The 18,025-nt window shown below is 42.2% G+C and overlaps 1 protein-coding gene across 1 annotated transcript; it reads right to left on the reverse strand.

The window, feature by feature from the left end:
* Window positions 1-5,449: 5,449 nt before the first annotated feature.
* On the reverse strand, window positions 5,450-15,539 carry LOC108667600 (translation initiation factor eIF-2B subunit gamma). Its single transcript, XM_018154644.2, has 10 exons — window positions 15,102-15,539; window positions 14,726-14,877; window positions 14,125-14,296; window positions 13,655-13,850; window positions 13,277-13,338; window positions 11,780-11,979; window positions 10,222-10,308; window positions 9,891-10,039; window positions 7,322-7,422; window positions 5,450-5,695 (listed from the first exon to the last, which is right to left on the reverse strand). Exons 1-10 carry the CDS (start codon window positions 15,361-15,363, stop codon window positions 5,646-5,648), a joined length of 1,431 nt encoding a protein of 476 aa, XP_018010133.1. The 5' UTR covers window positions 15,364-15,539; the 3' UTR covers window positions 5,450-5,645.
* Window positions 15,540-18,025: the final 2,486 nt, after the last annotated feature.

Here is an 18,025-nt window from a genome sequence, read left to right on the forward strand (position 1 = left end):
GCGTACGCCTACATTATTCCTGGCAATCGGCGTACGCCTACATTATTCCTGGCAATCGGTGTACGCCTACATTATTCCTGGCAATCGGCGTACGTCTACATTATTACTGGCAATCAGCGTACGCCTACATTATTCCTGGCAATCAGCGTACGACCACCTACATTATTCCTGGCAATCGTCGTACGTCTACATTATTACTGGCAATTGGCGTACGCCTACATTATTACTGGCAATCAGCGTACGCCTACATAAGTGGCAGCGCCTAAGCCACGGCAGCGACATGCCACATTAAGCAGCCACCTGTCAATGGCGGCGGTCGATCACCAGACTAGACAGCGTATCGAGTTTTCTGTACGTCATCGATCTGAATTTGTCGGCTTCTAAGTTATGATGGCGGCCTAGAAGGTTAAACTAACAATAGATTAAAAATTAAAGTTAGTTAAAATGCTACATTGCCATTGAAAAAAATATTGCCAGATTCGTAAATACTTTGTTAGAAGTCCAGCTCAAGTTAAATATACGCGTAGAAATATTCATTCGGGTTCGTAGAAATGTTCATTCGAGTTCCACGCATACCTCCTCACACCTTATATACCTGCACATGGTGAAATGGGCGATGTTACGCCTGAGGTATGTGATGTTATATACCTGGAAATGTTGGTGACATGAACGATGTTAAACATGAGGGATGTGATGTTATATACCTAGACCTGATGATAACATGAACGATGTTAAACATGAGGGATGTGATGTTATATACCTAGACCNATGTGTATAAGAGACAGCTTTCACTTTGATGTATGCGGTTACTCCCTACATTATTTACAGGCCTTAATCTACGGACATCATTCCTACTAATTACTTGTCCTCCATCTCCTCTGACTGTCCTTGAGCAGCCGGGAAAGATATAATGCAAGGGAAAGAAAGCACGAACCCTTGTCATACTTTCTGCGAACTTTGAGGATCAGACTTGATAGAGAGTCAGGTTTGTAAAATAAAAAGTGAAATACCTTAACGACATCGATGGTGCAGTAATATCATTCAATGAATTAAATATTATGAAGTATTATTAAATAACTCCTTAAGTTATTTAATTATTCGACGTTATCGTCTTTGTTACGGTGGTCGCTAAATTCGTGACGCAGTGATAATGTTTTGGATAGATTTTCATGAATTGCTGCAATTATTCTTAAAAAAACATTACAGGAGATAATAATAATAAATAATAATGTTAACAAGTCAAGACGACAAATTCCCGGAAGATCTTCGCGCGTGCGTCTGGCAGTGCACACACGTTATTACACACGCGTTAATTAAAGCACTCGTTTTGCAGGTTAACGCGGCTGGTATAACAACAGAGGACATTAGACGTTCAGGATGAAGTAGTCGATTGGTTTGGTTTCATCTCAGTACCTCCTACCCTCACTTGAGGGAAGCGCTCTCCCCTCCCTCCCCTCTGAGCCCCTCGCTACCCTCGCTCTCTGGTCGATAGAGCGCTCAGGCTCGCTCTCTTTCTCTCGACTGCCGTACACTCTCTCAACTACACAGACATTCTCATATCATATCCATGACAGATGCCGCCACGTTTTACAATACATATACTATCCATCAATCTTCCACCATACGATGGATATTTCGCGCCGGATATTCTTCATGACGTTCAATAACAGACTAGAGATAATCCCGATAGTTTCCATCTGACGCCCTTCCATCCAGGAAGAAAATGGTTACTTGAAATGGTTACTCGAGATAACCTGGTGGTTATGGTGTCAATACACCATTACTGTGTTAAGGTCACTATCACCTCTAAATTATTTAAAAAAAATCCAAATTAAATTACGTCAAAAAGCTTAAATAAATTCCAGAGACACTCACAATTCCAGGGGTAGGGGCAGCGAGTCGCTAGATCTCACGGACAGTTCACTCGGCAACGTGTAGCACTCACTTATAAAACAGAAAATATACATGTTTCTCTGTAAGCACTTCGTCCACTCCAAACACGTTAATTAAAACTTGTTGGTATTAGCTTGGCCAAGATCATCTCGGTGACAGCACTCACGCCTTAACCTTCCACCAGGACAGCGCCTTGGCCACTGACGACTGGCGGACTGACGAACCTCAGTTCGGGTCTGCTTGCCAGAGAGCTTCACCCCGCGGATCGCTTCAGTAGAATAAAATGCGTGCCCGATTGGTAAAGCTACAGATGAGAGCTACTTATTGTTGTTATAAATGCAAATAACTTTTCGAGTAGCGATTTTCAGGAAAATTTCGGATATTTTCCAGGTGATTCCAAGGTAATGCGAAATGGAAATGAACGATAGGTCCTGAACAATCATTTGACGAACAACCGTGTTCCTGATTCCTTCAAGTCCTCTAAAATTATACAACTGCTCCATTCCAGAAAACCCTAAAGCAAAGCCTAATCCTACTGACAAATTTCGCAGGTTTTCTCCGCCATCAAAGTCCTGGGACGGTGTCTGCTGTCCATCATCACTGAACACCGGCCGCTGGCCACCCACCTTCCCGGTCACGCGACCACAACCACCCTCATCCTGCTCACCACCACAACCACCCTCATCCTACTCACCTCCACTACCACCCTCATCCTACTAACCACCACAACCACCCTCATCCTACTAACCACCGATATCATTTACGGACCCGACCAAAGAAGACTCACTCACCGAACTATCTTCACCGCACTGGACTTCACCAAAGCCTCCACGGGATGCTGATCAACGACCTTCTCTTCTCCTCCCTACACAAACCAATCATCCGACTACATATAGTGCAACGCCAGTTCTGTGAACGAGCTGTCGGAAAGTTTGAGTGTCGATGTCTGCACAACGTGACCGATCCAACATTCTGTAGCAGTCGAGGAGTTTAATACAAGGCGCAAGGTTCCCGCAATGAACCTTGATGGCAACGTCAAGGCTTCCGAAGACCGCTCCATGGAACTTTTATCCAACGCGGTAGCGTACCTATCGAAGAGGCCTGGATCAATTTTTCGTGCGCTCTTCGCCGAGAGAAGTTCCTGCTAAATTACTTAACCCTGGACACGATTAAACGTGTAGTTAGAGATGTCAACGTTACATATTTATGGCTGCGATGAGAAGAAGTTTAATTGTGTCATATAACGATCGCCGAAAGTTAAGATATATGTGATGCAGATTCCTTCTTATATCATGAGAGCATTTTTGACAAGATTCATGCCAACTATGTAATTTCATAATATGCTATGAAGTCCAATGCCATACATGACATCTTCATCAATTTTGTCTGGCAATATGCTGCATTGGAATGATTGGTCATTCAAATTTGTTCGTCGTACAATAACGATGTGTGCCTTGCTTCTAAGGCGAGATGATTTTTTTATTCCTTCATATCTTCAACATTGCCGCTAGCAATTGATGATGATGTCGATTACAGGCCGGTTGGCTTCAAGTTCGGCATCTGCCCCTCAACAGTTGGTCGGGATCTTGAGCGCCTGCCCTTATACATAACTTGCAGTCCAGTTAGTCCTACAGCTTCGAGTTCATTTGTACCATATGCATTTTTTGTGTGCGTGGCTAGGTAAGTTACGATACGTGACTTAGATAAATTCTGCTGATAATCTCGAGTTGTGTTTATTTACATCAAAAATACCTTTGTTTTTTAAAGCATCTTAATTTCATTAGCCCGAAAAACTAGCGCCTCTAAGACCGGCGACAATTAGCCTGTCTTTGCTGTTTTCCATTAGAAAATAATTAATTGGTTGTATGCGCTTCCGGTAACAACACCGCGGGAGATGTGACTTGACTCCACATCACAAGTCGCCGTGACAGCCATGGGGTTACATGGCGGACGTGGAGGGTGTCAAACGTGGTTGAACTAACAATATGTATAAACAGTATAATATTAGTTCAACAATGATGTTAACTGGCGGAAGGTCGAGGGATGTATCGGTCGATCAGGCTAGTAGTCGTTTGAATTTCTTCATTATTTATTTTAAAGGCCTCAGTAGTCAGCTGTTGGTAGCGCAGTGAACAGTAAGCTCGTATCGACCGGTCAAGTAGCCCATCAGTTAACAGATATTTTTGTTTGTAATTATCGAGTCATTTTTCGCATGTCTGGAGTTTCGAATTTTCTAGAATTCAACGGGTTCTATCATATTGCTTCTGGGGCTGCTTAATAAAAATTGAAATAGAAGTTTATACATGAGAATCGCTATGTTTACATTTTTAAATCTCGAATTCAGAATTTAAATTTAAAAAAAATCTACGTTTCCGGGTTTATATTTCCAGATAAGAATTGCTGAATAAAAGTTCATAGCTCAAATAATTCAGACCGTAGGCTTATTTCGTCACATTCATAAGCTTGCACTTTATCTAACGATATTAACATCCACTTTTCTGTGCTAGTGCAACGTACATCTTCCACTATTTTTAGTCATGGTTGAACTAGTATAAGGTTGACCCATGAGAAGCTCATTTTCGCGGATGGAGCTTGTTTTTTGCCTGTGACGTCACTGATCTCAGTGACGTCACGGGCATCAACCAATAACCAAAATGCAATCAAACCAGTCAACCAATCCGTCAGGGGAATGACGGGTTTGGTTACGTTTCTCGATCTACGTGACGTAACAAGAAAGCTGAACTGAAAGACGGAACTTCTCGTGGGCCAGCTTACATAGTTCAACCATGATTTTTAGTTATCAGGTCCTAGGTCACCGTGCCCGTACCGACTAGCGGAACTTCTCATCGTTCCTCGGCCGTGAGAACGTTTGGACTATACGCAGGCGAAGTCGAACGATTAGTGTACTCTCATTACCGTAGTTGGCGTTGTCGAACTACAATAAAAATGAAATTAAAATGTCAAGTGCACGAAAAACAGCAGTAATGCGTGGTGAGGGTTAAGACTAACACCTTTCAAGCGCCGTCCAATGAACAATAATTTGTCTATAAAACTGAAATTTAAATTAGCAACTAAGATGATTTTCCATTAATGGTAAAAAAGATGAATTTACAAAATAAGTTTCATGTTCTAAATACGAAAGTCAATTAGTTATTTTCAAATTATGCAAATCTCAAAAAAATATATTTTGTGAATTATATAAAAATATATACCTACTCAGACATTTTTATACATTCAGAAGCGTCTAAATATTTACTTTCATCGAGTTAGTTTAATTATTCACTGAAGAGACACTAACCGCCTGTATTTCAACTGAATCGTGAGATTTCGTGCCGAATGTAACGTTCAAATCACATACCAGGATTAACTTTTTACCGTCAAACGAGACGACACAAGCACTGATGCTGGTGCAAATGTTGACGCTCTTATTATAACATCAGGAAAATATCGCTGGTGAATATTTAAATTCAGATGACAATTCTCTAATGTACACGTCATCATCTTAGCAGCTTGTGGCGATAACCAGACAATAGCAAGGCTAATGACGAACACGAGACGTTGTCGTATATGTATTATATTATTGATGAGTTATCTGAATAATTTATGACTGCCTACACTAAAGGGCAAGACAATTAAGCAGCAGAAGATATGAATGGAAGCAATGAAAGAAATAAAGCAGCAGAAGATACGAATGACGTAGACAACCGTGAGTACGGTGAATAAGAGCGGCCACCAACAGCGAGTGTCGCTCATCACGCGCTGAAAAACTGAGTCGCCTCCAGAGTGTTGCCCGTGACCACGCCTGACGAGGGGTGAAAACAATCTTTAATATCAATACTTAATAACTTTGATAATTTACCTAATAACTTTGATACTTTGACTAATAAATTTGATACTTTACCTAATAACTTTGATACTTTACCTAATAACTTTGATACTTGACCTAATAACTTTCATAATTTACTTAATAACTTTGATACTTTACCTAATAACTTTGATACTTTAATTAATAACTTTGATACTTGATTATACTTTCTTGATATCGTTTCCAATGTCAATTTTTAATAATGTCCCACGGTTATGAAATGGAATAAACAATTTCACATCATCGTTATTAGAACGCTAATAGCGAATCAATTTCAGCAACAATTTTTCCCTTTAGCGCCCAATTCAAGTAGCCACAATAAATATGTTTGCGCTAAAATTTCCGAAATTTGTATTAGAGCAGCTTAAATACTTATCACATATCAGTTTTCGAACTTCTTTCATTGCCCACAAATCAATGAGGAGGGGGGTAATTTACCCCAGGGGGTAAATTATATCAATACTTAATAACTTTGATACTTAATAAGTATTAGAACTCCTGGCATGACTATAGACATTGATTCAAGCACCGGCACGCCCCCGTACTGATCTCCCACTAAGAGAAAGAAAGGCGTCATATTGTCCAAATAGTGACACTCCTATACTTCCTGTAAGAGATTCTGTCCCAAAGTATTTGTTAAAAGGCAACTAAAGAAAAGTGGACTGGTGAAAATTCAATCGTGAAATTGAGTATAATTAAAAAATAATATGCGTTTAAAAATTACTTTTTAAAGACAACACTTCCAAAGATTCCAGTGTCTCCAATCTTACAGATGTACAATGAATTTTTCATTTAATTTTCGAATTAAAACAATTAGTTTTTCAAGTTTTTTAATATATAAATTTTTTTCATACATAATTTTTTTTCAAAATTAATTATTCTATTTATTGATTCATGCATTGCCTCTGACTTCACACAAGTATGCAAAATTTCAGATCAATTAGACAGGTAAAAGTGTGTCAAATATCAGTTATAAGATTTGTAGCTGACAAAATTATTTTTTCAATTTTTTTAATATTGAAAATTTTTTTCAATTTTCTAAATCATGTATTTTGACATTTGATTCTTGCATTGTCTCCAACTTTACACAAGTGTGCAAAATTTCAGATCGATAGGATAAGTAGAAGTGTATTAAATTTTGATTACAAGATTTGTAGCAGACAGACAGACAAACAAACAAACAGACAGACAAGAAGTGAAGTTAAAGAGAAGTGTTGTAAAAATATAGAATTTCAGTCAATTGTCTGGCGCGCTTCTTGTAGGAAGCAATCAAAGGCGTTAGGAAGCTCGACTGAATGAAAAGAGGAACAGAAGTGCTGGTGAAAGGCGCCGGTGCAGCATTCACCGTCATGGTGAGCAGTGTGAGTAAGAGGCTCGTGAAAGTGATGTGGTGTGCAGAGTGTGAAGAAGAGGTTATTGAAAATGATGGGGTGTAGAGTATAAAGAAGAGGTTAATGAAAGTGATGTGTAGAGTGTGAAGAAGAGGCCCGTGAAAATGATGCGTTGTGCTGAATGTGCAGAAGAGGCTCATGAAAGTGATAGGGTGCAGAGTGCGCCACTTACTCTCCGCGTGCAGAGTGCGTGCTGAAGCCACGATGCTCTTCTTGATGGTGCACTTTTCCTTATCAATTGTGCAGCTAACGATGCTGCCGTCCAAGATGGTCCTGTGCCAACAGACGATAATCAAACTCTATTCAATTGGTACTTAAATATGGTGCAGCAATAACACTAATAAAGCTGTGAAATGAGGCGGGACGAGAATGAAGAGGAATAACCAAGAAAAAAAAAACGAAACAATGGAAAGAAAAAGAAATTGAATTGTCATTTATAAATCAGAGCCGAAGCTCTGATTTATGAATGACACTGTAAGCAACCAAGAGCATAATGAAATTCATGACAAAGTGCCACAAAAACTGCATAAATACCACAAAGAATGACAAATACGGCTCCACGCGCACGTCAAACTCGAGGCAGGCACCACAAACAGTTGCTATGAAACTTTACACATCAGAAATGATATTTGTAGCATTTGAATTAAATTGGTGTGAGGAAAATTATGTTCAATGATCGGCTCTAAATTTTATCGTGCGTGAACACGCAAAACTAAAGCATCAGCAACCACGCAACAAGTACCAGAATTATCAGACTACGTGTAAACTACGGGGCCATCAACTCTGCCGCGTCTTCGTCATGGGGGAACCCTGACCGGCGCTGTCGGCCGGGCTCGCCTGGCCTACTCCGTGAGACAGGCTAAGTGGCATAGGACTCGCAAGTATCGCCCGCCGGACGAAGGCTCAATTTTTTTCATATAAGATGCGGCGAACGTCGGCCTCCTCCTACCCACGTTTTAGGTCGCTGACCCTCCATGGAGCACCTTATGCCCTACCCTTCTCTCAACTCTTCTTCCTGCTCGCTCTTCTCCTCCTAGCCCGGGGTCTCCATCCCATCTCCGTCCCGTACCCTTGCTCAGTCTGCCTCCTGGTGACATGGCGGGGATACTCGTTCCTGTGCTCCAGGTGCAACACCTGGCCCCACAAGCAGTGCTTCGGAGTGCGCTCCCTCCATCTCTCGTGCAGCTGGGCTGACATGACTCTCTGCTAGATCCCGCTCCCTCTCGCTCTACCCCTTCAGAACAATTCATACAGGAGTTCCCCAAGGTTCGGTAATCTTCCCTGCCCTTTTTACTTATTTCATCTCCGACATTCAATATTGGAGAAGTCTCCAATATTGCCTAATACACGGACGACCTCACGATTTTCGTGTTTTTTCCGAGGATTGATACTGCAAAGGCTGACCTCGCTGGGCTCCCCTGGGGCGTCTTCGACTGGTCTGCCTCCATGAAACTGGCCGTGGTGTCGGCAAGTCGTCCGTCACGCTCTTCACCCCAGATACCCATCAATTCCGCACGCGCCCTTTCGCCACAAAATGCCAAGGTATCACCTCTCTAGATAAAACTCTCAAATCCTAGGCGTCACCTTGGACACCCATTACAAGTTTTCACCTCACGTCAGAGCCAGAGTTCCAGAAGCAACGGGCTCTCTACGAATCCTACAAGCCAAGGTTGCACCAACTGGGGCTTCTCGAAGTAGGACATCATCGCCACCCACCGTACAATGAAGCGCTCAATCAACTCCGCTGCTCCCATCAGGCGCCCAGTCGCCTCACGTAAACTATCCAAATTATCGCCTCCAAACTATCTTAAACACGGCTTTGAGATTAGCCATCGGCTGCCATAAAATGGGCCCAATTGCCCATCTCCGCAAAGAGACCTGCGTCCTTCTCCTGCCCGCTCACCTGGACCTGGCATGTGCCGAGTTCCATGCCAGTGCCCTCCAGCCCTTCCATACTTCTTTTCACACTGCCTGTCCCCCTCTTGGGGTCTGTTCAATGAAAGCCTCCCATATGTCGAGATTCTGCCACCTTATTGCGCCTACCTGACGAACTTCATCATACCCGCCGGCGCCTATGGAGAGGCTAAGGGAGATCTCTCCCAAGGTAAATCTCTTCCTAACGCGGCGTCCGCCGAGAACAACGCTGTTCTTACGACCCCTCCTTCACCGATTGCATCAGAAGAGGCCTCGCTCCCACACTCCTATCGATCGGCGCTATCCCAGCTCCGTTCGCGCTACTGAAGTTCACTGGCGTCCTGCACTTTTAGGGTCGGACGCTCTCCCAGCGCCGCCTGCCCCGAGTGCAAGGACCCCATCTAGCCCGACCAGCATCTTTTTGCCAGCCCCTCCTTCCCCACACCCCTCAGCGTCTCCTCACTGTGGGACAGTCTCGTGGAGGCTGCAGCATTCCTGGCCACCCTCTCTGTCTTCGTCCATCTCCCCCTTCTTCCGGTGCCTGCCTCTCGTCCATCACCGCTGCATCGCCCCGAGAGAGCATGACCGTCGGCGCCAGAAAAAAAACAACGTGTGGTCATGACTCAGCTTGGTCCGAGGGCCCAGCAGTCGCATCTCACCTTGCTTCGTCACCCTTACCTCGCCCTGGCCCCAAGACCGCACCTCACCCCGGTCCGAGGACCGCACCTCACCCCGGTCCGAGGACCACACCTCACTCTGTTTCGAGGACCACACCCCACCCCGGTTCAAGGACCACACCTCACCCTGATCCAAGAACCAAACCTCACCCTGGTTCGAGGGCGACGTCGTCGAGCAGGACGGAGTTGGTGACGCGGCAGCCTGGCGCGACGCTGCAGTTGCGGCCGAGGCACGAGTCGGCGACGGTGGTGCGGTCGCTGAGCCTGCAGCCCCTGCCTAGCAGCGTGTTGCCCTTCACCTGCAACACAATATTACCATTTTCAGCAGTGCAGAACGCGAGCAACCAGCTTTGAAAATAATGTGGAGTGATGAGTTACAGAAAAAACGTGAATGTTTTGCGCACAAAAAGTGGTTAGTGGATGCAGATGCGTGCAATGGTAATGCAGCAATATTTATTCATGAAATCAGCCAGATACTCACGACGGCCTTGGGCTGAAGCTCGCTGGTGCTGTAGTCGCCCACCCGCACGGGGCACTCTGGGCACAACACGGACAGCACGGCCGGAATCTGGAGTCAGGACATTACATCAAGCCGAGCACTAGAACAGCTGCCAGTCACGGGAATAAAGGAAAGAAAACCGAAACATGGCTGCCGATTAGTCATCATGTTGGCCCTCAAGAGCTTCTGAGAGGACGAGTGAAATCAGCAGTTACTCAACTGCACTCATTCTAAACTTGGGATCAACTGGGGTTTTCGAACCTCCCATTCATCATCACGTGATAATGGCAGTTGAAAAAAAAAATTCTAAGTATTAAAAGACTACTTGTTTAGTAGTCTTGCACATGAATGTTAACTAAATAGTTGATAGGGAATGAAAGCTTTTCTGGTAATTGGATCACGCGCGGGAAACATTTTTGGAGCCCCTACCCTAATCAGTGCACTTGACTTCATCATAGTTTCGAAAACGTCCATGAAAAATTCTTTAGAAATATGAGGCATTCGAGGCAATGACACCATGTTCTAGCATAATCCAAAGCGTTTGAGTTACTCACCAAGTGCAGTCTTGGTACAATGTGTTGTATTGGTAGGAGTTACTAACCAAGTGCAGTCTTTGTACAATGTGTTGTATTGGTAGGAGTTACTTACCAAGTGCAGTCTTTCTACAATGTGTTGTATTGGTAGGAGTTACTTACCAAGTGCAGTCTTTCTACAATGTGTTGTATTGGTAGGAGCTGTCTCTTATACACATCTAGATGATGTGATGTTATATACCTAGACCTGATGATAACATGAACGATGTTAAACATGAGGGATGTGATGTTATAACACACATGATAACATGGAAGATTTTACGCATGAGGTATGTTAGATACCCGATTGACAAGGCTTCAATACTTCGAAACTAACATCTGAAATCATTTACATTGTAAAATTTATAACGGATACATTACATTTTGGAACTAAAAATTTCGCGAGACATTATTTCAATTTTTATACCGAGTTTTTCGGTAATGTAAAAGCAAGAAGAAAGAGAGACCGAAAAAACTGTTTTATTTAACCGTATAAGTAACTTTAATCGTACAGCCATACCCGCAGGCTATGGTTTAGTCGTTCAATTGCAAAATGACAGGCAAAATGAACGTTGAAATAACTAAACAATGAATAAACGGCTAGAAATTTCAGGCTATAACATAACATAACATAACATAGTGATGTCGGCTCTGAAGTGTAGGCCTGATGTGGCCTGTCGCCGATTCTTTTCCATTTCGTGCCTTGTATACAATGTGTTGTATTGGTAGGAGTTACTTACCAAGTGCAGTCTTTCTACAATGTGTTGTATTGGTAGGAGTTACTTACCAAGTGCAGTCTTGGTACGATGTGTTGTATCGGTAGGAGTTACTTAACCAAGTGCAGTCATGGTACGATGTATTGCACTAGTTCACAGAGAAATTTCAAGCAAAATCGAAGCTCAGATGAAGAAGAAATAAGCTCTCTATCTTTGTATTATTAAGCCAGTACGCAGAGATAGTATCACTACCTTGGTGTTGAGGTACCAGTAAGCAGGGATGGTGTTCGCCCTCACACAGACGCCCTCTGTGTACATGTAGGCGTAGCAGGCGCGGCCGCCGGCACTGTGGGGCCAGCACTGCGAGTGGCGGCCCTGAATGGCGCTGCGGTTACGGGACAGCGCTAGGGAGGCGAACGGCTCCAGAATGGACGACACTGCACGCTCGTACTCTGCAATACAAAGCCAATTTAATTTACATGAAAACATTATGACGTTCGTTCCTGCGATGTAGAAAAGAAAATCTCGTTAGTTCTGTTAATCTGGTACTTTGAATTTAACGCTGATTTCATTTTTTTTCAACGATATGATGACATAAATAAAATTCATTAGGTACTCCAGAAATAAAACTATCTCTAAGAAATGGAAAATTCATGGCAATCAGAAACCACAATAACGAAATTTCTCTATGTGAATTTATTTCTTATATAAGAGTCTGACTCCATAATACAAAGCGTACCATGGTTTTTTAATAATGAATAATTTTTAAACCCACTCCTAGCACTAAAAATGTTTTTTAACTATCAAGGAATCATTAAATGTTGAGACCATTGCAAAAATTTGTGATGGTCAAAGGAACTCAACTGTATTAAAACAATTTATTGGATCCCAAAAAAAGAAGGTAGACAAAACAAGCTTGAGTTTAGTTTAGTTTAGTGGCCAAATGTTTACTAGCGCTTCAGCTATTTAGCTATCTCGCACCGAAAGTCAAGATGAACATCACCATAGAGGTGGAAGGTCTCAATTATTCATCACCCACAAGGGGATGTCCACAAGGGGATATTCATCTCAGATGTCCAGCCCGCTGAAGCTGGCTCGAAGGAAGCAGCGTTAGCATCTCAAAGAGACGAAGTGACAAGGAGGGACAGGTGAAAAGCAACAGAAACTAAGACACTCGAACAAGAGGTCGCTTACACGGGACGTCGGCCGCCCGCACGAGAGAGACAGAGAAGGGAAATGTAAGGAATTCTGCCTACATAATAACTTAACCCCACAACTGAGACCTACAGTCAGACACCGCGAGCTCAGCGGTGGGGCGCTCAGGAACAATCCCCCTAGGAACGCGAAATCCCATAGGACTTCTGACGAGCATAGACACGCGTCGGAAGTCCCCCCTGAGGGGAAACAAGCTTGAAAAACTTGGCTACCGCAACTTGAAAGAGTTACTACCACTTTAGCTTGCCTATGAAAATGGCATGAGATTAGAGCAAAGGTAATTGAAAATTTAGAAAAATCACAGGAGCAGCGATACGTAAACGTTCTCTAGTGGCATGAAGGGAGTGTCATGAAGGTGGCATGAAGGGAACATCATGCCGGTGGCATGAAGGGAACGTCATGCAGTTGGCATGAAGAGAACGTCATGCAGGTGGCATGAAAATTTGATCATCACAGACACGAAAGCGAGCTAAGAAAAACGTGGTAATAATAAGGAGTTAAAGCGTTGCAATTTGTTCATTCTCGTTAGATAACTGAAATCTGCCATATAGAGATCTTGTACGAAGTATAGATCAACATTGTGATTTTTGTGGAACCTGCGGTGGGAGAAAAGCTTGATGTTAAATTATATTAATTCTGCATGCAAAAGAATTGGTATTAACTAATATCTGATGATAAGGAGCGTAAAAAAGAGCATCTAGAACCTCTACATGCAATGTACCTTTTATGTTCTGAAATTAAATTAATACAAATGCAGAAAAGCTCACATATAAAGAACAAGGTAATCATTTATAATCCAAGATTGCAGAAAGTCATTCCCAATACTCAACACAGTACCTAAGAAATTATCTGAATTCCACAAACAATGAATAAGGCACAAACAACTATCACAAAGTATGGCGGAAGCCTGACTTGTCACTGAGGATATATTCCCTGAAGAGCTTGCCGCTGATGACGTAAGCATGGGCGTCGACGATGTCCATGGCAACGGTGACGGCCCCCAGTCGGGTGACGTGGTGGGGCAGCGTGACGTGTTCATCGTAGTCCCCCCCACACACGCTCCCCACCAGACGCTTCTCCGTGACGCTCTCCAGCACCAGATCAGGTCCTGAAAGAGCACGAGATTAGCTGGGACTGGGGCCATACAAGCTCAGTTAGGACTCTTTAGTGCATGCTCTGCTGGTCTCTTCCTTAATATAGTTAAAATTTTGATTCATGAAACAACTGGTAAAACGCCATTAAAATAAGAATTGTTGAAACATTATGCACCATGTTTGTCCAAGAAAATGATATGTCGTTCAGATGGATAAAATCATGGAAAACTGGGATAAAAATATCCGTTTTAGCTACATGCTTTCATGAGCAGTGAAAAGCCACCTGACCTATGTTACTCCTTGACTTGAGGCCAGGAACGTCAGTGAAGGCCTCTTTATTGAGGCGAGTGGTGAGGACGGTGAGGGCAGCTCCCTGGTAACGGTGAGTCAGCAGCATGTCCTCCATGTTAATGTCTGACACCAGGTCACTGCTCACGATGAGCATGTCCTCCACGTCCTCCTGTTATTGCAGAGGCAAACATGAAATACAGCTTCCCATACATTGAATGGAGAGCATGTGAGGTAAGCTGCAGCAATCAGAAACCAGTAATCAGTGATTTACAACAACTGAACTGACATTAGGTAATAAATACTGCTGAATTCATTGCTGTCAAATATAGTTTTTTTATAAAAAAAAAAACAGAACACAAAATGCTACCTTCCTAAACAATCAAAATGAACTCCCTACGAGAAAAGCTCTGTAGACAAAAAATGAAGAAACTTTGTGAAGAAGAGATAAGAGAAGCTCTGTGTAATTGATACTTGCCAGACAAAAACCTCAAAAGATATATCCGTTTTAATTTTGGAAATATAAAACTAATTACTTAGAAATATGTAACCTCCATTTAATTACAAAAGCATCATGAAGCATAAGAAAGCATCACTCAACCTCGAAAGCATCAGCAATGTGGCGCAATGAGTCTAAAGTTCCTCTGTCCTCTTCAGAATCAGAGAAGAGTCTGAGCTTGATTGTGAGACCGAGTTCCTGTGCCATGTCAGAAACTGCTGACACTTGACTTGAGTCCACCACAACTATGCATTCTGCAACACAAAAAGTACCTTAATTGTATGATAAAAAATTTTACTTGAACAGGGGAAAAAACACACACTTATAATAAACAAATAAGGTCTTGCTTTAATTTTTTTAGTAATGTACATGAAACAAACAAAATGACAAGCAATATCTTTCAGATACCGTACTTTAATTATAATATTCAAAGGTTTGGCATAATAATTCAAAATAGTAGATTTTGTATTAGACTAACCTTCAAAACCAGAGGACTGAAGCATGTATAGTGGATAGTACAGCATTGGGATGGATGCAATAGGTAAGAAACATTTGGGAGTATTGTTCACAAGTGTTGTCATCCTGGAACCTGAGCCAGCTGCTAAAACCACAGCTTGTGCTGATTTTATAGCTCCCATGTTATGTCGAATTTTGAAACGCCTGCAGGAGTCCACTTCTGTGCTCCCGGCATGTGGGACATTTGTGTCTGGAGCACTCACTGTAGTTATTTCACTAGGCATGTTTACCCACTAAAATTATAAGCTTTGATTCACTGAAATAATTAATAAATACAGCTGCCAGTGGTAAGTTATAAAAATATATAATGGGAAACCTAAAGATGCAGAACACAGAAATAAATTTGAATACTAAATGTTTTAAAAGCAGTGAGGATATCTGGGGCAAGAAATAAAAGCAAGAGCTTTATCTGAGATACTGAGAACCTTATCACAGATATCAGAGCCACTGTGTACCGTCAACCGGGGCAACTCGGGACTGGCGGGGCAACTCGGGACGCACCTCCGACACGGCGTAAAACTGTTATAGTAGCAAAACTAATCGGAATATTGCAAAACTAAATATAGTGGCGTAAACGTCAACATTTTTCCTATCTATGTAGTATAAAGGCAGTCGAAAAATACGACATTTACTAGCTTTGAAAAATTCCTGAAAAAAATGGTGAAAAACACTGTTTTGAAAAGTTACTTCTGCTAAGGTCTGTAGCAAAAAAAATATTCGCCGTATTAAAAAATTTTACTTACATAAAAGTTGCACCCAGGTGTCGGCTTGAAAACGTAATTGGCAGATTTTGCCTATCTCATTCCAAAAAAAAAAACTGGCACCTTACGAATAGCATATGGAATTTTTTTGAAGATGCCATTCGATAGCCCTCGCAAAGAGCTATAAAATGAGCCTAAACTTGTTTATGAAATGTTTCATCGTAAGAAGTTATTAACAAAAAACGCTCAAAACCGTCCCGAGTAGCCCCGGTTGACGGTATCAAAGCTGCCGTGCAGCTCAAGTATATGTACCTATATATAACCTAGGAATATACCCAAAACCTGAGTCAAAAAATGGTCTTAAGGTATAATATCTCCAGATACTGGAAAGCATTGCCATATAATAAAACTTCGTGCATCATTTTTTGTTAGAGACACATCAGCCAGTACCTCCAGGCTCCAGTGACCAGGATCCATCATCCAGGGCCAGGCCATGGCGCAAAGCAAAACAACTTATCCAATAGGGTTGATAGAATGATTCTGATTGACAAATGAGCATTTGCATATCAGTGTAAATTTATGCATGCAATAGTAAAAACTCTTACCTCACACTTTACTATGAAAAAAATGAGTTTGAGAGTAAATGCACAAACAACCCACCAAGGCCCAACTCCCAAGGCAGTCCAAACTTCCCAAACAAGTCGAGAGTACCATCAAACAGGGTAATGAGAGACAAGCGGGGTAAATCGGGACAATCATCCCACATTTTGTAGAAATGTGGTAGGCCTTAGCAGCTAAACTAATCAAAATATTGCAAAACTAAAAATAGTGGAATAAAGCTCAATATTTTTACTATCAATGTAGCATATAGCATGTTAAGAAATCACACATTTACTATCTCCTAAAAATCCCTGAAAAAAGTGTGAAAAGCGAGATTCTGGAGAAGTAACTCTGCTAAGGTCTACCGTAAAAAAATTTTTGCCTTATTAAAAAGTTTTACTTGCATAATAGTTGCACACAGATGTTGGCTTAAAAATGTGATTGACTGAATTTGTGTATCTCATCCCCCCCCCAAAAATGGTGGCCAGTTCTGCAAGTGCAAGACAGAGGTAATGAGGGTCTGATTGAGGGACATCCGCATCCCTAAAAATGCATTTACAGTAGAACTTAGATTAGTAGGCCTATAAGGTCCAGTTAACAAAAAAATAATTACCAACAAAACATTTTGATCACATTTACGTACCTACTTTACAAAGCAAAAAAATTTCACTAACCAAGATGAAATTTTGTTTCACTAACCAAGATGATTAAAGCAAGATGATGTCACTGGCTGGTTACTGACAGATGGCTTAATCCACAGCTGATTGGTGGTTATCCGGAATTTTACCGGAAATATGCTAGACGTTCTTTTCAAGGCTGATTGGTGGGGAGCGCTGCCGTAGCCCAAAAATTTGACTCTTAAATCAGCCCAAGAGCCAATGCCAACCCTCTACAACACTACATGCAATAGAAATAGTCAGTCTAACACCTATGCAGCTGTTCTTACTTGCCTCATCTCGCCACACCAGCTTGAAACAAGCAATGCCTCAGCCCACAAGCTGATACTCCAAACGGATTATGCCCAATAGCTCCTAGACAAATGATTTAAGAACATACCATCACTTCTTACAAATGCCGTAAGCCTGAGCCATAGGGTCCGCAGACCATACCAGACTCAGACTGAGTCACTGCTTTAAAAGTAAATAGGAACGGCCCTGCACGGCTGCACCGGACTGTCACATCACCTTACCCACTTCGCAGGCATAAGCCCAGCCCCCAGCCCTGACGCTCATCAGCATCTTCTTCCTCCACACTTACCCCCTTCTCTCCACCTTTCCGCAAAAGGGTTAGCCAGTTAGGTTAGGTTAGGTCTAGTCTGGAAAAGTCCTATTAATGTCTGAAATATCGCGGCTCTAATATCATATAATTTCAGTAGGTATGAAATCTCGCGGCTCGAATGTCATAAATTTTTGTTTGATTAAAAAATCGCGGTTTGCACTTCGCAAACATGTCATTTCATAAAATTTTCAACTTCCGCAATCCGCATTGCTCTACCGTTTCCGCCAAAAATATCTTGCAGAAAAAACATAAACATCGTAATGTAAACAAATAAACAAAACGTTTGTTGAAGATCGCGCATAGTTGC

Source organism: Hyalella azteca, unplaced genomic scaffold (genome assembly GCF_000764305.2).
Source record: "Hyalella azteca isolate HAZT.00-mixed unplaced genomic scaffold, Hazt_2.0.2 contig7928, whole genome shotgun sequence".
NCBI classification, from domain to species: Eukaryota; Metazoa; Arthropoda; class Malacostraca; order Amphipoda; family Hyalellidae; genus Hyalella; species Hyalella azteca.

Excerpts from the sequence above, each read along its gene's own strand:
- LOC108667600 (XM_018154644.2), bottom strand. The coding sequence starts at position 15,363 with ATGCCTAGTGAAATAACTACAGTGAGTGCTCCAGACACAAATGTCCCA. Across the intron at positions 14,878-15,101 it reads TCAGTCCTCTGGTTTTGAAG|AATGCATAGTTGTGGTGGAC; the intron begins GTTAGTCTAATA and ends TTTGTGTTGCAG. Across the intron at positions 10,040-10,221 it reads AGCTTCAGCCCAAGGCCGTC|GTGAAGGGCAACACGCTGCT; the intron begins GTGAGTATCTGG and ends ATTGTGTTGCAG.